Consider the following 25662-nt stretch of genomic DNA (forward strand, 5'->3'; position numbering starts at 1 on the left):
CCAGCTTTGGTCGTCTAGGTGAGCTCTGACCTGGCAGGTGGCTACTGCGGCTCTGTGTGTCTCTGAACTGCCCCGGGCTGGGAGCCGCCCAACCCGGCCGTGGGTCGGGCTGCAGAGCAGTGGGTGCGACCACCCTGCCTTGGGGAGCAGGCGAGCTCTCTGCGGAGCATAACCCTGCTCTGTCTGCTTGCTTGAGGCCAGACGGGTGTCTCAGTGGTGAGACCAAGGTGAGGGCGAGTGTGTGTGTGTGTGTAGGGGTCGTAAGGGATGTTCAGCGAATCCTGACCTTGACAAGCATCTTGCAGTCAGGCGAAGTGAGAGCCCCTGGTTAATCGCGCAGTCCCTGCTCTCCCATCACCCTTCTGAGCTGAGAACGGGGCTGGAGCAGCTTTGGGGACCAGGAGCTGCTGAACTGCAAACGCAAACTGAGACAGAAATGGTGGAGAGTGGGAAGGAGAGGAGCAAGCAGGCAGTCCTCTTCCTCTTCACTGCAGCCCCTGGGAGGTGGTGCAGGGGACCAGTTCCATGAGAATCCAGGGTTCCTCCGAGACCCAGATGTGCTGCTCAGCTGGTGGATTGCCCAGGGGAAGACTGAGGAGGAGGAGGAAGGGAGCAGTTCTGAGAGTGCTGAAGAGCTCAGGGCTCCGAGTGGGTTTGCCGTTTCATTGCTAATGTTTTTCATTGTAAACGTTTGCATGATACTGTAGATGACAGCTGAAAGGGAAGAAAGCCAGAAATCAAAATGAAAAGCTTTGGGAAATGTCCCTGAAGGAGAAGTTGGGAATGATTTTCTGGAATAAAAGCAGTCTGGAAATTTCCTTTGTGAAAGGGAGTTTCAGTTCTCTACACAGCTCAACACCTTCATCCCTGACTTCTGTTTCAGGCAGACAGCGCAGCCCCCGCCTCCCCCAGGCACACACAGAAGTCAAACCGCAGTCAGCACTTCTATGATACCAATTCCTATTTTACATTTATAGCTGTTCTTGCACCAACTACTTCGGGCACTCAGCTCGCTCTGATTTATGTGTCAGCACAGAGAACTGAGGCTTTTCATTCTCATCCTTTCAGTGATACCAAACAGGGGTGCTGCAAATAGACTCGAGCGGTAAGCCCTGACGCCCCTCCCCATCACAGATGCTTGTTCCCTTGAGAGCCGGCCTGGCAGCTCCCGTGGCTGCTGCACTGCTGCGCTCAGCACGGCCAGGGCCATCTGCCTGCCCTGCCGGGAGTCGTGTCAAGTGCAGGCCTTGGAGGACAGCCTTTCTTCGGCTTCGAGGTTCCCTCCAGGCTCAGGCATGCGGTGCATGAAGCAGGAGGGGATTTTGCTCTTCAGATTCTTGAAGTGCTTTTATAAAAATGGTTTGACACTGCTTGTCCCCCTTGTACATTTTTCCTTGCTATGCTGTGAAGCATCCCAGGCGCACCCTTGCAGGGGGCGTGCCTGCCGAGCCACCAGGCCTACTGGTTTATTCTGGGCAAAACCACCTGCTGAGTGCCGTGGTACAGCCGGGTGAAGGGTGCCCCTGGGCGCAGGCAGAGCTGGCCACCCATGGGGGCGCTTCCTCTGCGGAGAGGCCGGGGCAGGGGCAGCAAGAGGAAAGGAGACGGGAAGGAAAGGTTTAAGCCCCAGGCAGGCATGAGAGCAAACTACAAAACCTCTCCGCTTCCAGGTGGTCTCTGCCCCTCGTCCTGTTGCGTAGAGCCCGGGTATAAAGGAACTCTTCATTTTCGACGTTGTTTCATTCACGTGTTAACATCTGATCTTCCCGAAAAAACGCTGCCCGACGCCCAGGGCAATTCCGAGGGGCTCTGTGACAAGAACAGCAGTGCTCCCAGAGAGTTCGGGAGCTGAGATTGCTGCTACAGCTCTCGAGCTTAATGTCTTGGAGACGACTGGGAGGTTGTCTCAGGCTGCAAAGCGCAGTCTTCCCGTAGGCCTGCTGGACTGAAGCTCAAATTTGCTGTGCTTGTCTGGGCTGTGGTGGAAGTGAGGGTGAGTTGCTGCCTTGGGACCAGCTGACTTGTCCGAGGCACTGGGGAGGAGGCAGCCACAGGCCGGGCCTTAGAGAACAGCAAACCCTCGTTCTCGGCTGTGGTGAAGCACTTCAGTGTTCAGGTGTGTTTTCCGTTTGAGTGGCTTGCGCCACACAACTCAAGCAGGCTCCTGACCCCTCACAACTCTCCAAAAAATCTGCTGGAATCCTTTTCAAAGGTTCCAGAGGCAATTCCAGGACTATTCCCCTCCTTCGATGACTTAGGGGTGTTACAGCACAGGACGGCAAATCCATTCACAAGGAAAATCCCTTTTTATCATAAATTCCTCCCCATGCCCTGGTGCAAGGACCCCCAGCGGGGCTGGAAGGAGGTTCCCACTGCAGCCCACCCTCCCTGGTGTGAATGGCTTCCTCGGCATAGGTGTGCTGAGAAGAGACTACAGAGAACCACTGCAATTGCGGCTGAATCATTTTTATTGTTGCCATTTATAGGGTTTTTTTTGAAAAAAGCAAAATTTCTCCTCGTCCTTTTGAATGTGGTTCAGCTCGAGAAAATAAGGGTGAGAATCGCTGTGTGTTCAGTGCCTTCCGCAGCCGTTTGTGTGGCTAAAGAGGGAATAAACTGTCGGAACTGTGATCTGTCAATGAACCGCACCCGCTGGGTGGGAGGAAACGGGCTCAACCCACTTCTCCTGCCCCGGGAAGGTTCCCCTCCGGCAGTCCCAGCCACGGCTCCCCGTGGGTCTCCGCTCGGGAAGCTGTGCTCGAGAAGGGAAGGAACAGCAGCACTGTCGTGACTGGCATGTTTTCCATACACATGCCATTCTCGCTCGTAATTGGCTTTTTGTCTCTTAATCCCAGAAGTGGGATTGACAGAGGGGAGAACTTTGCAAAATTTAAAATAAATTTAAAAAAAAAAAGAATAGAAAGCGGACAGATTTATAGCCCGTATGGGAGAAGGGGAGAGAGATATTTTGATCCTTTCAATTTGTGCAATGTCTCGAGTCAGAGACTCCAAAAGCAGGAATGAGCTTGTGGATATTCTTGTGAGGCATCTAATAATACGCAGAGCCCTCTGCTCTGGCTCTGGTGCGTGACTGGGTCGCTCAGCCATCACCCAGTGATGGCCAGTGCTCGGCAGCACGGAGGCTGAGCCCAGGGTTGAAGTTTTCACAGCTTGGTGATCAGACCCGGTTGGAGCCTGGCATTTCTGCCTCGTGAAGAATTCCCCAAGTCGAGTTCAATTTTGTTTTGAATGAAAACAATGTAAAAAATTGCCTGTGGAAAAAAGCGTCAGGCTTCTTGAAGGGGGGCAGCTGGTAAAACAAAACGTTTTACTTTGACTTGGAGAGATTTTGAAGGAAAAATTCACATTTTGTATAATACAAAAATATTCCCAAGTGAAAAATAGAGGTTTTCTACTCTGAAAACTTATGGATTTTTTTTCCTAAGCTATTCCTTTTCCCTGGGCCCTGTCAGAAATGATGCTTTCTAACAGGGAATGTGTTCTGAAAGAAAGTTTCCAGTCAATTTTGGAAATAGTAAATCCTCATGTAATCCTACTCAGCAGTGATGAGCTGAGGTGGAGAGAAGGGAGGGAGAAGCCGACGTGTGGATCCGAGCTGGGATCTTGTGCTCTTCAGGTTGAAAACTTGTCCTAAATCGCCCGGCGTACTTGTGCTACTGACGGGCTCTGTTCCCCGCAGAGAGGAGGAGACGAGCCCGGGGTAAGACACGAACAGTGGGAGAGCTGGACACCTTCTAGGGTGAGAACATGGTGCTGAGCAGAAAAGCTGCCGCTCCTCCTGCTGCGCGTGGCTCCGCACCCAGGCAGCACGCGGCTGTCAGCCGGCAACGCTGCCCCTAGAGCTGCGTTGAACGTGGCCCTTCGGCTTTTCAGAGTAGAACTAGGACACGGTTTTGGCAGGATGAGGACTGCAGTTCTCCCCAGGTTGGAAGTAGTTTCTTCCTAACTTCCCAAGTCAGCTCCATCATTTCCTCCAAATCCTGTTCTAGGTACGAAACGGAAAGGCTTGGCCTGGAGAGCAGCAGCGGTCTCGTACTTCTGCCCAGCCCTGACCAGAGCATCCCTGTTCTCTGGACAGCAGAGACCTAAAGTCGGCAGCGCCGTGTCCAGCCGTCCAGGTCTCAGCAGATGGGGTGCAGTTCCATCGTGCTGGGGAGGCAGCAGTGAAATAAAGATGCCCGCGGTTACCCGTCCGACAGAAAAAGTCACCTGGTTGGGGCGACGGCTCAGTGTTTCATCCCCGCCTCTGGCACTGTTCTGACTCCCTTAATCAGCCGATTTTTGCATTACCGTGTTGCTTAAGAAAGACTGGAGAGCGTTTAAGGGCCCCTGTACAGGCAGGATCAGGTGTTTTTTCAGGCTTGCATTTTGTCATCAGTCCCGTAGGCCAGTCACCACCCACATCCATCCCAATCGAGTGCAAGTCAAACCTCCAGGTTTTTAAACTCGCTTTCTTGCTTCGAAAACAAGGCTAATTTTAATGCTGGATGTCACATCTGGAAAATATTTGCATATTTTTCTTGTTCACTCGATCGAAGCGCTGAATGGGAAGGGTTTTATCAGAGTGGCTGACGTGCATTCTTTCTCGGTCTCTTTTAGGGATTATGGTTTTTCCTCTGGTGCATCCAAACAGATCCTTCAAATGATAGAAAAGGTAAGGAAAAAAAAATTGAAAAGAACAAAAATGCTGGAAGGGTGACACGTCTGCCCCTGGGCAGTTGCAGCGTGCAGCTCTGTGGCCAGAGCTGAGGTGAGTGAGCGCTGCCTTTTCAAAACTGTCCTTGAAGAGCGGGCAGGGAGCTGCGCTGGGGTCAGGAACAAGTGCAGGATTGTTGCAAGGGCCAGATCTGAAGTTTGTAAATAAAAAGATCTTCAGGAACCTAGGGCCAACAGCAATAATTCTGCCAGGGCAGCGGGAGAAGGGCTGATTAAAGAAACCAGAAGTGCGTTCTTTGCAGCGCTGGCAACATGAGCCTGGGTAGTAAAGCTGACCAGACATAAGTGCGAGTAACCAGCCTCCTTCCCAAGGGAGGTCGACCATTCAAAGAAAATAGACAAACTGCGACCAGGAAATAACTCTGTTGGTTTTAATATTTTCATGGATTATTTGCAATGTAGGTAAGGGAATTAGGTTTCCTTCTTTAAAAAAAGTAACAGTTGCGTGTTACCACATTGGTGTACTTTAAGCCCTGTGAGACATCTTAACATCCTCCTTTCTTGTCCCTCTGCTTAAAGGCGTGAAAACTGAGCCACCTATTTAGCAAAGTGCTTGGCATCACCAAGATGAGGGTATTTGAGCTGTCTTACAGGCTCAGCTTTCGTTTCAGTAGGCCTGATTCTGATCTCAGGGGAGCAACAAGAACTCTGTTGCAGCCCGACTGGCAGAAGCCGAGCCCGTGCATGCATGAGAGAACAGAATCAAACCTCCCAAAACTACTTTTGGCTCTCGGTTTCCGGCTGCCGCCTGTACACAACCCTGATTTTTCCATTTCCCCTCAGCTCAAAGAAAAGGGAAAAAAAAACATGAAATGAAAATGAAAAAGCGAGAAAACAACACTCCCCCCCCCCCCCCCCCCCCCCTCCAGCAACCCGTATGGGCTGTCTGTTAGATTCAAGGCTTTGATCCTCTATTTGCACGGAAAGGAAGACATAGAGCTGCTAACGCCCATTGCGCAGGGCCAGGGGCTTCGGTAAAGCGTCACCGGACAGACAGGCTTGGTTTGAACACAGATTGCATACCTGTAGCCCTCCTTCTGGAGGGCTGTATATGTACCACAAGAATAACAGCCGCCGACCCCAGGAGTTCACCAAAGGGACCTGTGCCAGGACAGAACCCCGCTAGCTGCAGTCCAGCGAGTGCTTCCGACGCCTCGCGTAAAACTTGAGGTCAGCCGGAACTTCCAAGCGTCTTCAAGACAGTTCCTGGATAACGGGGACCTCCAAGCATTGGCTGGGACGGACACCTTTTTTTTTTTTTTTTTTGTCATTTATTTCCAAGAGGACAGTGAGGGAACAAGACGAGACTCTTGGTCAAGGAGCTGTAATGCAGGATACAGCTCAGACGTTAGAGCAGCAAAGCCAGGGCTTATACAGCGCAAGAGCATCTGTCCCCATTGTTATGCACGTGCTGCTCCAGGCATGCAGGGGCATTTTCTAGGAACTGGTGCTTTCTTCCGTCCTCCAAGCATGACAGAAGTTGGGGGCCTGCGGTGCAAAGGGTGCTCTTTAAAAAAGGAGGTATAAACTGTTAACAATTTATTGGAACACAGGGTTGTTTCGTCAGGGGATGTGTTGGAGGAAAGGAAGGGTTCAAGCTTTGAGAAGCAAATTTGGGTGAGAACAGGCACCTTTTCACTCTTTTGAACACTGTAAATAATAATAATTAAAAAAAAAAGACCAAATGGCCGCCCTCCCCTGTCCCTCCCTCCCGATCCCAAGGCTTGCCTTCACATCATGCTCTTCCTGTACTGAGACTGTGAGCTCTGTTTGGGTTTTGAGTCCGACTGCTGCAGTTCAAACTGTTTGTACAGGTCCCTCAACTCTTTGATTTCCTGCAGCACCCTCTTGGCTTGGCTCCAGGTGGAGGAAGCCTCCCCCAGCAACCTCTCAGATTCCTGCAGGATCCTTTCAGAGTCCGACTTGGAAGATGATGAGGAAGAAGAGGTGGTGGTGGTGGTGCTGGTGTTGGAATCCTTGGTCTTTCTCTTGCCTTCCCCGTAGCCCTTCACCTCTGTCAGCAGTTCCTGAGTTTTTTCCAGTTTCAGTGCAACCAGTTCTTGTATCCGCGACAGCTGCTCTGGTTCTGCCGAGGCAAACTGAGCCTCCAGCCCCCTCCTCAGCACCGCCCGGTGCGTGGAAGAGTCCCGTCGAGACAGAATTTCTTCCATGGAGGCACATTTATTCTTTTCTGAGTGCGAGAGCTTTTTGGGGACCTGTGGTGTGTACATGGTCCCTTTGTCAAAGGAGTCATTGTGCTGCCCAGATCTGTCCCATGAGGTCACCTCCTGTCTCGGGAGGCTCCCTGTCCGGCCTTTCTCTGACGACTTGACGTTCTCTGAATCCGACCGGCGCCGTCCAGCAGTGAGATGTGCCACTGACTTGTCCAGATCCACCCGGAAACTCTCTTCGCAGGTGCTGTGATCCTCGGGAGAGGCGTCTTCCTCCTGGATCAGGTCGAGGGTCAGCATGCCATCAGAGGTTGAGGTAGATGCCTGAAGAAGCAGACAAAGAAGAGCTGGGTTGTCACAGGAACAGGCACGGCTGCACACTCCTTCTGGGTGTCTTACACCTGAGATACCCATCAGCTGCACCGGGGTGCAAAGATGGACCAGGACTAATAGCAGGTGTCACCTAGTGCCGGGGCCCCAGCGGTGCTGGGCTCGTAGCTGAGATGCAGCTGGACGGCCTTGGATGAGCCATCTGTGCTAAGCCACGATGGTTCCCCAGCTGCGTGGCTGTTCTCCATCAGGAGCTCGAAGGAGCATTTCGTTTTCCGCATCAGGAAGATGGGTACCAGTGATGGCAAGCTGCCACTTTGCGCGAGGGTTTGTCCAATGCCATGGTCTACAAGAACGGGGGACTAGATGTGGTGGCCCAGGACAGCCCTGGGACTCACGACAATTTTCAGTTCGGGCCAGAGCTCAAACACCAGGTCTGCTGGCATTTACTTGAAATGAAACAGTTAGGAGGGAACTTTAAGCAGAGGTCTGGACTTTGTTATACGTACCACAGCCATCAAATGTCCCCGGGTCGGAGGGCGGCGGGAGTGCTGTATCTTTGCTCTGTCACGTGTTGGGTGGGCGAGGTAGCTGTCCTCTTCGACAGTGACCTAAAGGGGTGACAAAGGCTAGTGAACGTCTGGGGGCACAGGAAACACGAGCCATTCCTCATTCCTCAGCCAGATGCGCTGTGGCAGATCAGTTATTCCTCCAGGATTCACTTTCTCTTGTGACCTGGCTATGGGCTGAGGGTGAACTTCTCCCACATACCTCTGGGCCAGGAGCCTTTGCTAACGGCCGTCAGGCAGAAGCTTGGGGTGCAAACAGGGGATCCTGAGCTCGAATACAGTTCACAATTCTGTAGTGCCGAGGTTTGCTGAACGGGAGGAGAGCTGCCATCACCACCTGAGCAAAGCCGGTGCCGAGCTGGCGTGAGGAAGGCAATGCGTTCCCCAGGCCGGACTGCTCTGGCTGCCGAGCTGTGCCAGGACTGGGTCTGGGAGCGCAGCCTGACCGCCCGGTGTTACTGGGTGGCTACAGTCTGTAACGGCCTCCCTCGGGAGCCCGCCCAGGTTTCTAAAACCTGCCTGCGCCCTGTTGACAGCACCGTGGTCCCAAGGGCCATCGCTGGTCCAAGGCTTGCAGGTGGGACTTGCTGGTCTGTGCGCTTACAGGGATGCACAGAAGGAGATTTGCAGGTGGGTGTGGGAATCCAGCCTTAGAAGAGTCTTAGAGTGTTTCCCTAGTCCCTCCCCTCTGTGCCTTGATGGGATCAGATCTACTTAAGTCATTCCTGACAATTATCTGTTGAATCTGTTTGTAAAGATTTCAGTGACAGACTCTCCTTGAAGCAATCTATACCATTGTTTGCCATGCTGCTTTCTGCTCCGCAGCTTTTCCTGTGGTCTGACCTTCGCTTTCCTTCACAACAGGGTTTTGTGTTGCCATCCGAGAGAACAAACAGCGTCACAGCAGTGGGCCGCCTGTATTGCGGTAAGTTGAATGTGGATGAGAGAGATCTGAGACAGATCTAAGCTGAAGAAGAGTTGTCATGAAGCATTAATGTGAGAGAGCGTTGAAATGCTCTTTCAAACTGCGGCCCTGGTAGCGAGGGGCACAGCCTTCTCAAGGTAGTTATCATGCACACTGGAATAAACCACGTGGGAGCGCTCACACTGATCTAAACCTGGCCTCTGTCAGCTCAGCTGTGGTCCTAAGCGCACGCTTTGTGGCCAGGAGGAGGCTGAACCGACGTTGCTTTGTTCTTTTATCCAGTAGAAGCTGCTTTGCGTAATTGTGGTGGTTACTTTGGGGGTTCCGTGCAGCAATAACGCTGCTGGTTTGGAAGCGGGAGGAGCTGTGCTAGTCACGCTTCGTGTGGAGGTGTTCTCAAGGAGGCAGGGCTACCCTGTGCCAGGGTCCTCCTGTTGCTGTCCCGCCGTGCACTGATGCCTCGTCTCTCTGGTTGTCCCTTCTTTTATCACTAAATGATCACCTGACTTGCCTGGACAGGAGTGTGTGTGCCACACGGTGGTGCAAAAGCAGGGTTAAACGTTCCTGGTTTCACCCTTGAACGGTAGGAAAGGACCTGCAAAGTTTAAATGCTCACCATGTCCCCTTCCCTCAGCCAAAGCTGTGGGAATGAGCCTGTCTCTTGGAGATGGTGACTGGAAGGGGAGGGGTTGGCGGGATGGAGATGGGCTGAGGTGGGCTGACAGATGGTGCTCTGAAGATAGCACGGGACTATATTGGTTTTCAGTTAATTCCTTAATTCAGTCCCACTACTTAAAGCTCCTTTGCAAACGTGAGCACACGGCGCGTTCGCTCAGGAGCAGCGGATGGGAGGAAAGCTCCCCCGGAGCCCTGGGAAACCGTTCCAAACCCAGTGCCGCCGTCCCTGCGCGAGGCCAGGCTGGGCTCCAAAGGGAAGGCACCTCACTGGGCCCGGGTGTGACAGAGCCTGGGCAGCTGCCCCTTGCCATTGCTTTGCAGTCGAGGCCGCAGGCTAATCCTGGGGCCGGGAGGATCAGACTATCCCAGACCGTCGGAAGAGCTCCCTCCATAGCTGTCGTCGGCTGCGTGTTGAGTGCGGCCCATACACCCCAATGGCTTCGCGCTCCTTTTAAATAGGAAATGGCGAGGACAGGAGGGGCTGCTGCTGTCTCCAGCAGCCTAAAATCTTCGCCCAAGATTAAAGTGGAGACAGCAGAGCCTGGGTCCGGCCCTCAGAGTCCTGCTCACCTCGTCTAAGATGCGGTTTTTAGCACGTGTGATTGCAGAGTTGAGGGCATTAATCCAGGACTCTTTCTCTTCTGGACTCACAGCCAGGAAGATCAGGTTTGGTGCCTACAAAAGAGGGAATTCAGGTCAGTGCCGGTGACCAGCCTCATACAGAGATGCTTTCACACTGTCCCTGCCCACAGAAAAGCTGCTCGGCCTTTACAGCTGCCTTGCCTCCGCGGGAAAATGCAAAGCAGACCCGATCCTCCAGTCCTGCAAGACGGCACTGGGCTGCCCCACACTGCACCTGGCCTCTCTGCTTCTTGGCAGCCCTTTGCAAAGCAGACCACGATTCCTCACAGCACCCAGCTTTTCAACCCAAAAGCTGTGTACCATATTTACTTCCCTCGTGGCTGCAGTTCCTCCTTCCCCCTCTTTGCCTTCCCACACACCATCCTAGATTTTGCCCTCATCAAACGATGCTGCAGCCTTTCTCTGCATCTGCTGCTCACATGCGATTTATCTGTTGCCACCTCAGATTTTGACAGAGTCTGTCAGACAAGCAGCTACAGTAGGTACCCACAGAAGGAGCCGCATTTTCTGTACTTTGATGTGTCAGATGCGCACCGAGGGCAGAGCAGTTCTGAGAACAGGGCCTGTGTAAGGGGATCCAGGATCCTAAGGGTTTCTTTTTTTACGTTAGATACTCAGTCGAAGTGAGTTTTAGCCTCCACAGCACGTTATTCAATTCTCTCCATTGCTCAGGGCGCTTGGGGACAGTGCAGCCGCCTCCCGTTTTCCCCCTCTCCCCCCTTTCCGCATTTCATGGTGTTACACAATCCTTACCAAAGTGTGGGGCGGGCAAGCCTGGTCTCCTGAAACAAGTCAGAATGAGTAGTGTAAATCCAGCTCACGTGTGTGGCTGTGGGTGGGTGCGTGCCAGAGACAGCTTGTAGTTAGAGACCGGCTCTCTTTTTGCAGTGGCAACCGAGACCTCGTGGGAAGTCCTGCTCCTAGGTAGCAGTGCCTCCATTCCGGCACTTTTTAGCTTTCCTCCGGGCAGAAAGCACTCCTGGGACAAATTCCTGTGCGGCTCTTTTGATGCTGCCCGAACCTGGGCAGCAAACCCAAGCCCCATCAGCATCCTTCCCTCCCCTGCCTCCCCCTGTGAATTCACCCACAGCACAGCTGCCACGAGCAACGGCAGTGAAATGGCTTTGTCCTTGCTCCTGCCCGGTGTTCTGATACCTTCCCCTCCCGCGGTCCGAACACCCGCGGGTGGACGGATCCAGAGCCAAGTGCTTGGTCACACTGACATAGCACACCAGAGGCCTGAGTCCCCTCGCAGCAGAAACCCTGCTTCTCTCTCCAGCTCTCGCTGCTGCTGTCGTGATAAAGGGACGTTCATATATTTTAAATCACGAGACACAATCTGGACTCCTACACAGCTCAGGCTACCCAGTTTCACCCCCCGTTACCATCTCAGGCCCTGGCGCAGGTGACAGAGAGGCAGCCTGGCCTGCACCCAGAGCTAGCGTCTTTCTCGGGCTGACCGCGTGCTTGAGAGCAGAGCGTACCGTGTTTCCAGGCTGTCTGGAGTGGGCGAGCGTAAATTTGCTGTGGTTCTTTTTGCTTCTGCTTTTGGACTTCCTGAGCTCTTCACATTTCTCATAATCACTCAGGTCGAACATTTCCTGTATGTTTTTTTCATCTTTTACCTACAAAACAAAAATAAAATGACAGCCTTCCAGATGTCAGACAGAGAGGCAGTAACAGGGCTGCAGCCCCCAGGCAGCGGGTGCGGGGCTGGAGGTGCTGCCTGCACGGGGGGTCTGAACACACAGAACGTGCTGGAGCCTCTGGTGAGTTGTGTGGTCACTGAAATATTGTGCAAGAGTCTTCCACCTTTAGGGACAAATGCAGTGTCAGCGCTGTTAGCTGGGGAGTGCTACACGTGGTTTTGGGGAGGAGAAGCAGAGGTTTTTCAACGTGGTAGTTTTGACTCGAGTCTTTTCTGGAATGAGGGGGACGTATTTAGAAGGATAACTTGAAGATCACAGTCTCCTAGGCTAATTCCTTCTTTGCTATGGATTGCTTTGGGACTTAACTGTCTCTTCCACCCCCAAGCTACTGGGTCTAGGCTACTGCAGGTGTGATCAGGCACAGTGTTGATGCTGGTGGACCCTCAGAATGAACGGGATTTACTCTAGCAGCAAGGAGAGGACCCTGTCTGCTGGGAGGAGGTTCACGCGGAGGCAGGAGATGCTGGGAGGAGGTGGACTTTCATCTGCTGATTAAAAGGGGCAATCATCTCAGCGCTTGTTGCTTTTCTGGAGACAGCGTAACAAAAGTTTGAGGGATAAAGATTAGCACTTCCTATTTTTAACCTGGTGGTATTACTGAAGCCTGTGCTGACAGCTGATTTGGGGGGTGGATGAGGCACATCCAGTCCCAGATTACTGACACGACGCCTGTGCTGCTCTCCCCCGCTGCTGAGCCTCATCCCTGGTGAAGGGGCTCTGGGCAGAATTCCTCCAGGCACCAGGGACTGCCCCGATCACGGGTTTTGCTTGGGCAGCTGCTTGCCAGGCTTTCACTGCTGGGTGGCTGGCCAGGCCCCAGGGACCTTCGGCGGCCGGGGAATTCAGGGAAGGTTTTGAGAAGGAAGAGTGCTAGGGCTTGGCCTTCACTGGCAGAAGCACTTCTTGACTGTCCTTTAGACCATCATCAAGTGGCCACTTGGCAGCTTCTGCGAGCTGTCACTTATTCCCGGTCTGTTCCCCCACACTTTCTGCGTTAGCCATGCTGTGGCAGACACACGGCCATAAATAAGTATCGCAGAGGCTTAACGATGTGGCCCTCACAGGGACACGAAGGCTGTGGCTGAGCTGGGGAGCAAGCCAGCGTTCTCCATGCTGTCCCACCACAGACAGACCCCTGGCCACTCGGGGGACGCTGGGGCAAACAGGAGAACACACAGCCTGTCTCCTGCCCCCTTTAGTTTTGCCCGGCCTTCCTTCCCGTTGCTGTCTCTAACGCGCTGCCCTCACGTCCCGCTCCTGCAGCAGGGCAGCCCCACTCTTTCCACGGTAAATGAGCGACGTGGGTGACGGGGATGGGAGAGCACTTGCCTTTGCATGTCTGCGAAGGGCAGAACGGCAGCAGGCTCAAATCCTCATCAATCTGCTTAACCCGGCTCCGGCCGGGGTCATTACTGGGATCTGCGGTGGAGTTTGAGTAACTCAAGAGCCGGGAAGGCAGACGGTGATGAGGCCTTAGCGCTTGCATTTCTGGAAAGGCCTCCACCCCATCTGATGTGTTTCCTCCCTAGTTTTGGGAAGCGCTGAAGGAATTCCCCGTGATTTTTTTTCAATGGAATTTAAACAAAGAGGCTGACTGAAATGCTGGAACCAGCTTTTTAACCAGAGACACAGATAAACTGACCATCTGGCCTTGCATAATGACTGCAGTTCCCCCTCTGTCCTTTTTCCTTCTATCCCCCGAGTTTGTCTACAGGAACCAGGAGGCAGGCACTGTGCACAGCTCTTCTCGTAACAACAGCCACTGCGCAGGGGCTGTTACGAACAGATACAGAAATGCCTCTCACGGCTAATGTCTGTCTATATATCCTCCCCGTGCATTGCTAATCGGCTTTTTCCCTTCCCAGTACCATCCTGCAATCCACCTCTTTCCAAGAATCTCGGCTGAATTCAGCCCTATTCATTTGCAGCAGGAAAAGCCGATCCCCTCTGAGCCCCCAGCTGTGACCCAGCGGCCGAGGCAGAAGTCCTTACTCCAGATGTTTGCTCATGTAGGTCACTGGGACTTCCCCAGCCCTTCCCTCCTTTCTCAGACGCGCGGAGCTGCACCGTGAACTCACGGGGGCCGGGACTCAGGTGTGTCGCCTCTAGGAATATCTACAGGAGGCTGCAGAAAGGACGGGGGTTTGTTCAGATAAACACCCTTTGGGTGGAGCGTGGCCTTTACAGGACTTGGGCTGACAAGCCCCAGGGTCTGACACGGCATTTGTTGCACAGACGGTGCGTCGCTTTCACCAAAGTGCCGTATGTGTGCGTAGACCAGCTACAAAATGCTTAAGGTCTGAGAATAAGCAACATCTATTTGCAATAAAAAGATGGTGTTGGGGTCCCATTTCTAAGTTTTGGACTAGGTGGGCGGGTTCAGCCCCCCCAGGTATTTCGTGGGGGTGGGCGCACGCGTGGCTCCCGTTAAGCACGCAGCCAGAGTCATTCAGGTGCTTAAGGGCACGTCTGCCCTTCAGCCAGAGCTGCAGCACAGGGAGGAGAGGCAGGTTCCTGCTCACTTTGAACCGATTCCCTCTCGTGCGCAGCCTCGGCAGCGTAATGAGGCCATAAAGTGAACGGGGCTGTAATTTAGTCGTTTGAACGTGGCTTTGTTCTGCCTTGGTGGTGGGAAGAGTTCTCAGCATCAGCCTGAAACGGGCTCCACTGCGGAGATGCGGCGGCAGCGATTCCACGGGGCATGGGAAGGACAGCAGCCTTGTCTCACAAGGGGCATTGCCAACCGATTTCCCCCCTCTCTCTCCCACACTGAGACAGGCAGGCAGAGAAGCAGCAGAGCAAAATAACAGAGCGTTCAGTGTCTAAGCAGTGAAACTAGAGAGAAGGAAGGTGACAGGCAAACTTCAGAAGTACCAGCCAGCTCCTTTGTCCTTTGTGGGAAGCTGCTGAGGCCAAAAAAGAGGGAGGGGTGGGCCTGAATTACAGAACAGAGCAGCCCCAGAGGCAGGAGAGGATGAGTGCTCAGGCGCTGAGAATAGTCACGCAGCCCGTCCTCTGTAAGAAGAAGAAAAAAGCAACCCCTAAAGACCCACAAAGCTGCTGGAACCACATGGTCAGTGAAGCCTAAATCCCGGTCACCTACGTCGACAGGAGGTGGGTGACAAACCTGCCCTGCTCCGCATTTTCAGTGACATTGCAGCCACGCAAACAAAACCCTCCAGGTTTCCCCAGCAGAGAATTTGGCTTGATGTGCTGCCAGCACCCAGGCAACGTACAGGTCTTTGGGTAAGGGCTGGGGGGCAGTAGCCTCAGGTGGCAGTTCTCAGTAGGAGGGAACGAAGCGCCGTTTCTCTGCCCCCGGGTGTGGTTTGCGAGGGGAACGGCAGGGACAGCGTAGCAGCATTGATCTTCATTTATGTCAGGGTGACCTACCAAGCTCGTCAGGCACCCAGGGCGCTCTGTGCCCGAGGAGTTAAGCCTAGTGATGGAGATTTACTATGACCATTACGTTTGCTTGTTTGTTTTCTCCTTCTTTGCTCAGTATAGTCTGAACATGGATTTTTGAAAGTGAGGGGTGATTTTTAGTCTCAGATGCCAAACTTGAAACTCTTTAAGAAAAGGTCTGAGTTCTGGGAAGGGCTGAGCATCAACTCTGAATAGTCTTCAGTCTCGTTCCCCATCCGCAGTTTGTCTCTTGCTCTCTAACTCGCAGGGAAGACTCCGGGGCCTGACAGTTCCTCTTTGCTACAGCTCCTTTTAAGGGAGTCAAGAAATCGCTTCCCTGCCTGGGGCGGCGTACCCTCTCCTGTCCGCTGCTCGGTCTGCACACCTGCCTGTGGAGCAGCCGGGGCTCTGCAGGTGTGGGTATTTTTGGGATCCTGCTGCTTTCATTAGCCTTTCTGCAGGTCTCCCACACTGTAGGTTGAGGCTGAGAGTAATCAGGGACCCTTGGCTTAATGCGCTAGGAAGGGAGAGGCCTGGATGGTTGATTCTGGCAAAATCCTTCCTGGCTGGGAGGCGGCCAGCAGGTCTTTCCTTCCTCACAGCTGCTGAGGGCCCGGCATGCAGCGAGCTGAGGGATCTCAGAGCCTCCGGGGCAGGTAGGGCCTGCGCTCCTCACCCTGCAGGGCAGCTCGGGATTGAAAGGATTAAGGTGTGTAAATCCCAGCAATCGCTGCCACGGCTGTCTGCCGGCTTTGCTATCCGTATTGCACCTGCCCTAGGCAGACAAAACAACTTCTTGACCTGGGGTTCAGCCTGGCTCCTCCCCATGCTCCCAGAAATGCTTCCACACTCCAAGCAGACCAGGTGAGGGCAGGGAAACTGAGGCACAGAGAAGGAACCCAGAGTGTCCTCCATCACCTAAGACAAAGCCAGCTCCCTAAAGCAGGGTATGTTAGACCCTTAGACCACACAGTCCCCGCACCCCCAGCGGCAGCTGCCGCTGCTTGGGGCGTAGCCACGCTGCAGCCGGCCATGCAGCCACCGGCCGACCTGGGCCTGCCCTCAGCAGCGAGATGTGCTGAGGCCGACATTGCTGGCGCCTGGCTTCGAGTCCAAGGAGGGGAGCTGCATTCCTCACACGCCTCGCCCCCGCAGCTGCTGCCCCAGCAGGTCAGCCCGAAGGGACGCCAGCCACCACGGCACTCCCTGTGCCTGGGTCAGACGTCAGCCATGGCACCCAACGGACCTTCTCTCAAAGGCTCGCGGGGCTTATTTCTAGCCTTGCAGCTAGTCCGTGCTTCCAAAGGTCTGTTTTCTCCTGTGCCAAATGCTCCTTCGCAGCGTTCTGGCAATGGGAGGATCCCTAATGTGGGTTAAATTAACTGCCCCTTGGGCATCTTGCTGACAGAGTTAAAATTCCCTGAGTTGTCACCTGCAACAGCTCTGAACCTCTTTGCTTCAGCTCAGGGCTGTGTTTTGGGGCTAAACCGGGAGCCAAGCAGGAGGGCAGTCACTCAGTCATGAGGAAAAGTTCTGCAGTTTTCCTTAGATTTGTCTGGTGGGGATTTGCCTGAGCAGTTCCCCGTTGAGATGCGACATGCTCAAAGCAAATGCGGAAGGTACAGAAAAATCACAAGACACCAAGTGTAACGGATCCACGAGACTTTCAAGAGGTCATAATGTGGCTCAGGGTGTAACAAGAACCCTACAGCTTCTCGGTGAAGCTGAATATCCAAACACGGGCAGTCTCGGGGGCAGCATCAGCCAGCATGTTCCCCTCTCAAGCTGCGATGAAAGTTTCACTTCCTCAAGCCGAGCAGCTCTGCCGTCTAGCAAGGGGCAGAAATTTCTGCAGAGCTTCGCTAAAGTGGGGCTGTCACTAAGGTAGGAATCCACGCGGATGTGCAACACCAGCCCTGGCCGTGCCAGGAAGCAGCGCTGGTGAGGGGACTGGCAGGTGATGGGGGGACCTGGCTTTAATGTCCTGTTGTGTCACGGGCTCCTTGTCCTTCTCAGTTCCCCGGCTGCACGAGGAGGTACCTGCGGTTCTGGTCTGCAGGGGAGCGAGAAGCAGACAGAGAGGGGGCATTGGGAGAGTTTCAGCTATTGCAGTGACAGAGACCTGCAAAATGCTGTGGACACGGTGTAAAACGCAGTGGCACGCTGCAGATGGGCCACTTTTTCCTTCTTTAGTACCAGTTAAAGTGCCCACGTGGAAGGAAGACAGGGACACAGCTGGCGTGTTTGTGCAGTCAGCGGCGCAGCAGGACCCTGGTTTCGGCCAGAGCCTCTGCAGAGTGGGAATGGCAGCGCTCCAGGACGCCGCCTCCCATCCGCACACCTGCATCCTGAGCGGGAGCTGCACCGTGAACTCGTAGCCCAAGGGCATGAGCAGCACCTTCCAGGCCTTTTCACTGCCAGGCTGCTGCCCTGAGCTAACGAGGGGTCAGCAGCGGAGAGATGCTGTCTGCTCCGGACCCTTGCCCCAAAGCGCATCAGTCAAGGGTCCCAGAAATACAGGGACCTGAGAATCGGCCGGCCCTTGCAGAGCAACACCCTGTGCTGGAACCAGCTCTTCCACAGCCCAGCGCTGCCCTCGAATCCCAAGGCCGCGCTGCCTCATCCAACAAGCGACCTGCGTTGCAGGGAAAGGGAGTCAGACCGGTGTCGTTTCTGCCCAAGCGTTCCTTGACCCTCTCTCTGGTTGTGAAAAGACACTTTGCTGAAACTTTTCCCCTTGCTCTGCAAAGTGTTGAACAGAGCTTGGCCGAGCAGAAGGGGCGGAAGGGCAAAGGACGGCTTAAAAAAGAGCAGGAGAGGCGTGGAAGGGGCAGCAGGTCCCAGCCATGCAGTCGCAGCCGGAAGCCAAGGGTTTACACACCCGTCTGACACTTCGCACCACCACCGCCCCTGAACGCGTCGGTAGCGGCGCAGCGCTCATCAGCACCTTGGGCCCGTGGAACGCGGGGGACACCGACGCGCTTTCCTCGGCCCCAACAGCAGACACGACGCAGAAAACACGGCCACCCCCTGCGCAGAGGCCTTCGCCGAGCGCACACCGCGGCGCGGCGCCGCAGAACCGAGTGTGCGAAGGGCCCAGGCGCAGAAACACCACGAGTACTTTGCAGGCGCCGTCACACGCGCGGGCCGTGGATGTGAACTCCAGACGCTCCCTGGACGTGTGCACACACGGGCCGAGTGAGCTGCGCCGCGTTTGGTGCGGCTGCAGCGAATGAGGAGCGAGCACAGACTACTTCTCAAGTGCTCTTGTGCTAATTGAGTCGATGCTTTTGGTAGCAAACAAGAAAAGGCTTAAGGAAGCCCCGAGAAGCGTTTCCTCATTAACGTCTCGTCATCACAGGGCCCGTTCATGCTGGCTGGACAGCCCTGGGCTTCCTGAGAGGAAGTGGTAGGAGCCCAGCTGGGTCTGTGTCAGCCTGCCGGCTATTCCCAAGTGCAGAGCAACAACAAAGCTGGGCTAGAAACGAGAGAACAATGACCAGAAATTTGCAGGGAGGGGAGGGAACTGATGTGGAGGAGTGCAAGGGGAAAGAATGCAAAAGTGATCGGAGGAAGGTGTTCTTTTGCTTAGCGGAGCTCAGCTCACTTCACACATCTTGGCTTGCGTGTTTCTGCCCTGAATGCTTTTTTTGGCTGATGACCAAATGCTGAATAATGAAGGATTTTTTATTATTTTTTTTTTTTTTTGCGTAAGTTCGCCGAGTTCGGCTTGCAGCAGGGGTACAGATCGCCGGGCAGGCTCAGGGCCCCTCGCTGAGCGAGGTCTGTAAGCCTCAGCTACCATTTTGGTGTGTGGTTGGAAGAGCAAAATGTTCTAGGTGCTAGACCAAGTTTCACAGCCTCCAAAGGTTAATGACCTGGTAGCAGAACATAACTCAAAAGCCCTGTTTGCACTTTCCAGGTGTATCAGCTGGCCTGATAAAATGTATTTCCTCTCCTCACAGACTTGGTTTCTGCCAGGGAGAAAGCCCAGGCTCCCGTCAGGCAGCGTTCACGTCTTCTCCTCACCAAAACAAACAATCAGGGCTAGTCTCTAACTTGCAAGCCCAGGTCCTAGGTAGGCAACTGAAAAAGCACACAGATTCCCAGCAGGAATCAATGTGGATATTGATGGGATTTTGATAGCCTGACTCCACCTGGGGGAGTTAGCCTTTTGGAGACCTCTCCGCTCAGCCCTTCCAGATACCGGCCCGGCGCTCAGCTCCCAGCAGTTTTACTGCTCCGCGTTGTCTTCGTGCAGCATCATCACCTGCCCTGAGCTGACGTCTTTCCCAAGGGATCCCACCGTGTGTGACACACAATTCCCCCCTCCGAGGCACCTTGTGCCTTAGGGAGATGAGTGTGATTAGCCCTGCTTTCCAGATGGAGAAGCTCAGGCAAAAGTAAATAAATGTCTGGTTTGAATTCATTTAGCGAGTGCGTGGCAGAGCTGAGGATAGCATCCAGGAGTCCTGGTATTTAACTCCTTCTGCCGCGGTGCTCCGAGCTGACAGGGAGAGGCTGGGAGTCCTGCTGTACCCCCTAAACAACCTGCCTTCTGTTCTATGGCAGCCGCTGAGCTTAAGAGAAGCTGACAGGAAACACCAAGGTTAATACGAGAGTTAACTCGTAAGCTCCATCCACCAAACCCGCATTGCTCTGGTGGCTTTGATGGAGCAAAAATAATTTATAGCAGAGGAGGACTTTGATCTTTTGCGGAAACAGACAATTGAGTCTCCTGTCACCGCAGAAATCGGGCTGAGATTCACCCTGCCCAGTGGCCATTTCCACTAAACTTCTCCACTCCCGTCTCCGCGGGGTCTCCGCTGTTTAATTCGCTCTCCGCCTGCACCCAGCGCCTGCCCCATCGGCCGCACCGGCAGCGGCAGGCGTTCACCGGTGGAGAGGCCTTTCTCCAGAGCAGCGAGGAGCCTCTCACACAACTCATCAGCGCAACCCAGCAGTGGCTCCATTTTCTCCACTGGGCATAATCTGGTGTGTGAAAAAACAAAAGAGGCTCCATCCTGTTCTGCCTGACAAATCCCAATTTATTAAGCTATTTGCAGGAGCTGCAGGCGCCTGCTGCCAGGAAAGCGGGCGTGCGGCGGGAGCCTCGTGCTGCGGGAGCAGAGCTCTGAAACACGCGTCGAGAGCTGCGGACAGGACGGAGTGCTGGCTACGGGCCTCCCCCGGGCAGATCTCTGACCTTGTTGGTTCCTTAGCTGGCTTTGCTAAGGAATAAAGGCCCGCTCAGTACCAAAAACCACGCGCTGCGTGTTAAAAGACCCATCGGTCTTTGAACAGAAAAGTCTTGGAGACGCAGAGCGACAGGCAGTCACACCAAGCGTGGCCCCTCGGTCCATACAGGCACCCCGAGCATGCCCGCCCAGCCGGGCAGCGCCGTGTACCCGGTGCCGGGTGGCTGGAGCCACCTCGTACATCGAGATTCCCGGAGATGCCGGACCCGGTGACACAGGCGCGTTCTTCCTTCCCTCAGGCACCCAGAGTCACTTCAGTGCACATGCAGGCAGCCAGATGTTACCTCTGTAACCACATTTCTACGCGACCGCAGATTCTTCCATATAAAGACACAGGCAGTCACTGCTGCCTGTTATTTATGGTCTTTCACACACATATTCATACCCGCAGAGCTACAGCGCTGCTTCAGTGGCCCATGCACTAGAGTTTTTTTCCCCGTAAAGACACACACGCACGCTCCCCGAAACAAACACCAGTGCTCCCTGTTCAGAACTGGCCCCTCAGCCAGCCTCGTCCCTCCTCTGGGCTCAGAGCACACAGATATTTGAGCGGTAGCTACCTGGACATGTTTGGGAGGGAGGGATGGACAGACAGACATCTTTTTCCTGCCCATCTTGCTGTTGGTTCCTGTATGAAGACATTCTCTCTTGCGCAGGCTTTCCTGCTCCTCAGCCAAGCAGAACCTTTGCTGTCAGTTTGTTCTCCAGGGTTCCAGCAGCTGGGGTACCAGAGAGAGACGCAACCACCCACTCGGCAGCGCACGGTGTCCAGGACATCCCGGTGCCACTGCAGCCAGTAGCAGTCCAGCTGGTGACTTCAGGGTGGCCAGGATTTTGGAAAACCCTCTTGTTTTCCCAGGCGAGATCCAGAGTACTTCCCATCAAAGGGAAGGTTCACGCTCTGCTTAAGGGACCGTATCGGGCCCCACAGCACGGCTGTGCTGTCCCGGACAGCCGCGGTGCGGGGCTGGGCTGCAGACGGAGGGTCTGGGAGCGTCCTCCAAACGGGGCAGCCCCGGAGGAGTTTGCCAGCGCCCAGCCCGCCCGGCTGGCCTCCCCTCGAGCGCTGCTCCGTCGGGAGCGCAGGAGGCAGCGCGGTGTGTCTGTGGCGGGTACTTGCAGAGGCTGCTCGGGGTTTGTGTGCGCTGAGCAGCTCTCTGGAAGGGCCCTCGCTTTCCCCCTAGCCAAGGGACCCTGCGGAGGTCCAGGCGCCGGCAGAATGCAGCCCGTGGCTCGGGCGGGCCGGGCAGCCCGGGTGGCAGCCAGGGGCTGCCTGCGGAGACGCTGCGGTGACAGTCCCAGCCGCCACCTCCCGCCTTTGCTTCAGTGGGGCCAAGTTTCTCCCTTTACCCACCCATATGACTCCTTCCCCCGCTGAAGGGCGCTGAGGGGGACCCTGAAAAGTTCCCGTCTCTGTCTCTAAGGCCCCTCAAAACCACATACACAACCTCCCTGCTAGCTCAGCTGTGAATTAGAGTGTTATTCAGTCCCCTGGCTGACACTGCGCCTGCTTGAAGGACCACCCAGCCTCCTGCTCACACCGTTGAGCATCTGCCCAGCCTGCGGTGAATCTACCATTACAGAGCCGCCCAGTCCAGCCTCTTCCCAGTCCCTTCCCAGCAGTTCCAACTGTGTCGGCCCAGCCGATGCAGTCTGATCCGAGCTGGCAGCTCCCCTGTCATTTGGACTTGGTCATGGTCTGCCGGGTCCTGGCTCAGAAAGCCCAAGCTCCAGTTCGATCCCTGTTAGCTGGGCTTAAGGGTATGTTTCTGCTCAAGCCCGTGCTTCAGTGCCGCCTTGAATCGGGGCCCCAGTACAGAAGAGCCGTTCACCCAGTCTGGTAGAACACGAGGCAGCAGGTAGAATCCTTCCAGCCATGTAATCTGTCTGTCTAGCGGTTTCTAAACTCTGATCTGTGGCCCCAGAGATATGCGAGCTGCTTGTAAGAGTCATGCAAGACAAGCAGGCCTGCTCTTGAGAAATACACGGCAGACACTCCGCGTCTGGAAAATTTGGAAGGACCACGAATAAGAGGAGATTTGTACCGCTTGCTGCGTACCTCCTGCATCCATCTTTCCATCTTTTTCCCATCTATAGATCCATTACAGGTTTAGTGCCTCGTTACTAGTAGGGTTGTCTACAGTCTCTAATCTCTCTCCTATGATGCCTCTTTACCTGAGCATTTCTAAGGCACCGAACCCCCAGCCTGCGGACAACATTTGTTCCCCGTGCCCGCGTCTCTCTCTGGTTCTGGAGCGGGCAGGAGGTCACTGGGAAATGCCAACACGTAGCTAAGCGCGACCTGGGCTTTCAAGTCCACTTTTAGGCTATTTCTGTGTTCTAATAACCCCTGATCCATCTGCACTTTGCCGTGCCCTGTGATTCAATTAGCCTCTCAATCAAATTATGCTTGGCGCTCTGGACCCTGTTATCTCTCCAAATCCTAAACTGATAGAGCTGGGCCAGGTAGCCGTGCATCCGAACAACAGCCCACCCTGCAGCGCCCGTCAGGGAATGACCTCCCCTTGTGGGAGGAAACCCACCGCCTCCCAGACCCAGATCTGCATTTTTCCCCCAAATGCCCTGTCCTAACACCAACCTGACTCCGAACAGTCCCTGTGCCTCTCCTGGTGGGCAGAACCCGAGTTTTTAACGGGCAAGCAGGCAGAGGGAGGGGTGCTGTTGCCTGGGGATTTCTTCCTGATGAATTTATCGAGACAAAAACTAAGGGGGAGGCTATGCAAGGACAGCCGGATCCCAGCCTGCCAGAGCCTGCAACGCTCAGCCTGATAGTCACATCCAATTAAGTCTAATGTAAACACCACATTAAACCCCAAACCCCAGCCGATGCTGAGCGGAGACGAGGGGGAGGAGAGGGGGCACGTTTTTCAAGAAGGTGTTGAATCCCTGGTTAAATTTTCCCCATTGTCCTCCCGCCGTGTGGTTCGGGGAAAGCGGGGGGGATACAGGAGAGCAGGGCTCGATTCCAGTTGGGAAACCACAGATCTTTCCAAATAGAGCAGCGCAGCAGCTGGGAACAAGACCACTGTCGAACTTAATGACAGAGGACAGGCACAGAAGGAAGCTGGCATTGCCGTTCCACCGCGGCGGAAAGAAGGACGAGGGGTTTAACTCTCGCTAAGTGAATCCTTTCATGTGTCCAGCGCTGGGAAAATGTCTCCCAGCCGGAGCTGTCTGGGAGAGTCGCTGTTGGTGCTGACACACCAACCCAGGGCCAGGTTTCTCCGGTGCCGACTCGGGGGGAAGAGAAGCCCCCGAGAATCCTCCTCAAGCCCGGGCTGGCGATGGAGGGGCGCTGGCTGGGCAGGGGCGCCGGGGAAAGGCTGGGGCTGCTCGGCGTGTGCTTTTCATATGCAAAGGGAAGGAAGGGGGGATGGGAGAGGAAAATGAAACCGATCCTACCTCCTTCTCCGAGATGTAAAGCTGATCTCCCTTCAAAACCACATAACGGTTTTTCCAGATTTCCCTAAAAATGCCTTTCCCGCAAAATTTCCGCACCCAGCCGACCTTCTCTGGCTGCACAGATTGCTGGTTTCCATCCTGGTGCCCCTAACACAAAGAGAGAGGGAAGAAAATGGGGGAAAACGGCATTATTCTCGGTTTTACACTCCTCTTCTCCCCCTCCTCCCTCTTTGCCCAACTTTCGCCTCCCCCTCCCTCCAGCCCCTCTCTCCACCGAAGCTGGGACCGAGACACTTTGCTCGGTTCACTCTACATAGATTTTTCTGCTGCAGACATGAAGCAACAACAATAATACTGAGGGGACGGTGCAAAAATCGCAGGCAGGGTTTCACTCTGTGCATTATATAAGACCGGCTGTTATGTTATATTCGCCTCATACAACGTGCATTTGCCCGTGGAAAGAGGAACAGGAGGGTGTTGGGGAGAATTTACACTAGCTGATTTTTTCACTGCAGTGAAAATCGCATTTTTAAGCCTCTTATGAACAATTAATCCTAGAGGCGACGTCTGTGTATGGGTTTATATTTAACATTTCTTCACAGACAGCGATAAGATCTCTGGGCACAGCAGACACACGCATACGGCACAGAGCAGACACGGAGCGACGGAGAGATGGTGTCTCCGTATTTTATCGTTTCCTTGTGATCGAAAATGAAAACCGCCTGCCTACATCGCTCTGCGCTGCACGGCGAATAGTATCTCCTGGCGAATTCAAGAGGCAGGAGAGGCGCTGGGCAGCGGGAGAGAAGGAGACGGGTGCTGGGTTTGGGTTTGTTTTGATCCAGTTGGGGGTTTTCGTTGTTTTTTGGTTTTTGTTTTTTTTTTTTTTTTTCCTTGCAAGGCAAGGGCGGAGGGAGCCGAGGCGAAGCGAACGACTGGAAATCAAGAGAGAAGCCCCCCTCCCCAAAACATCCGGGAGCCTCCCCCGCCCCACCGGGCCCCAAAGAAGAACCCATTGGACTCACCCTTTTTGCAGAATTATTTTTTTTCATCATTCCTTGGTGTGCTGCGCTGGAGGGAGACTGGAGTGGGGGGGGGGGGGGGGGGATCAGAGAGGGGCTCCCGACGGCCTCCTCTTGGGGAGAGCGTGGCTGGGAAATACACAGGGCACCTCCTCTTGCTCCCTCCCTGCCTTCACCCGCTGTAGCTTACAGACGCTCTCCAGTTACATGCAGGCCAGCCCGCCTCTGTAGGACATCCTCAGCCGCACAGACACAGCATCCCCCCCCGCCAACCGGCACCGCCACCACCATCACTGAGCTCTCGTGGGCTTGCACTGGGCTGGCCTGGGCTCCCGAGCTCCATCTATAGCCGTGCGCGTATGACGTCTGGAGTTCACAATAAAGGGCGAATCGCAGCCCACGAGGGTTTTTCTTCTTTGTTTCTGACTCACCGCTGATGCGGGCGGCTGGGTGCGAGTGTGTCCAGGCTGGGGTCGGCGGGGGGGGACGGGAGCAGACAGCACATCGTCAGCGTGTCCCCCCGCACCCCGTGTCCCGGCCACGTCCCCCGTGTGTCGCAGGTCACTGCAAAACTTCCTGGGAGACGGAGGAGCGGGCAGGTGGCACCGGGAGGGGTTTCTGCCAAGGAAGTGGCAGAGTGTTGGGAAGTATAAACAAAAGCGCTCTGCAGAGAGGAGCGGGGGGAGATTCCCCAGGGAGGGGGCCAGGGGAGAAGGGGTCGCTTCCCTTCCCAGCGGTGAGGGTCTGGCAGCAGGGGCTTACATGGCAAAAAGACAGCGAGATTCAGAGCACA

The 25662-nt window shown here is 54.7% G+C and overlaps 1 protein-coding gene across 1 annotated transcript; it reads right to left on the reverse strand.

Moving 5' to 3' along the window:
• Positions 1–6467: 6467 nt before the first annotated feature.
• Positions 6468–24902, reverse strand: PLEKHO1 (pleckstrin homology domain containing O1). Its single transcript, XM_086478485.1, has 6 exons — positions 24873–24902; positions 23848–23994; positions 11537–11677; positions 9981–10085; positions 7748–7849; positions 6468–7232 (listed from the first exon to the last, which is right to left on the reverse strand). Exons 1-6 carry the CDS (start codon positions 24900–24902, stop codon positions 6468–6470), a joined length of 1290 nt encoding a protein of 429 aa, XP_086334611.1.
• Positions 24903–25662: the final 760 nt, after the last annotated feature.

Source organism: Leptosomus discolor, chromosome 26 (genome assembly GCF_034619465.1).
Source record: "Leptosomus discolor isolate bLepDis1 chromosome 26, bLepDis1.hap2, whole genome shotgun sequence".
Taxonomy (NCBI): domain Eukaryota; kingdom Metazoa; phylum Chordata; class Aves; order Leptosomiformes; family Leptosomidae; genus Leptosomus; species Leptosomus discolor.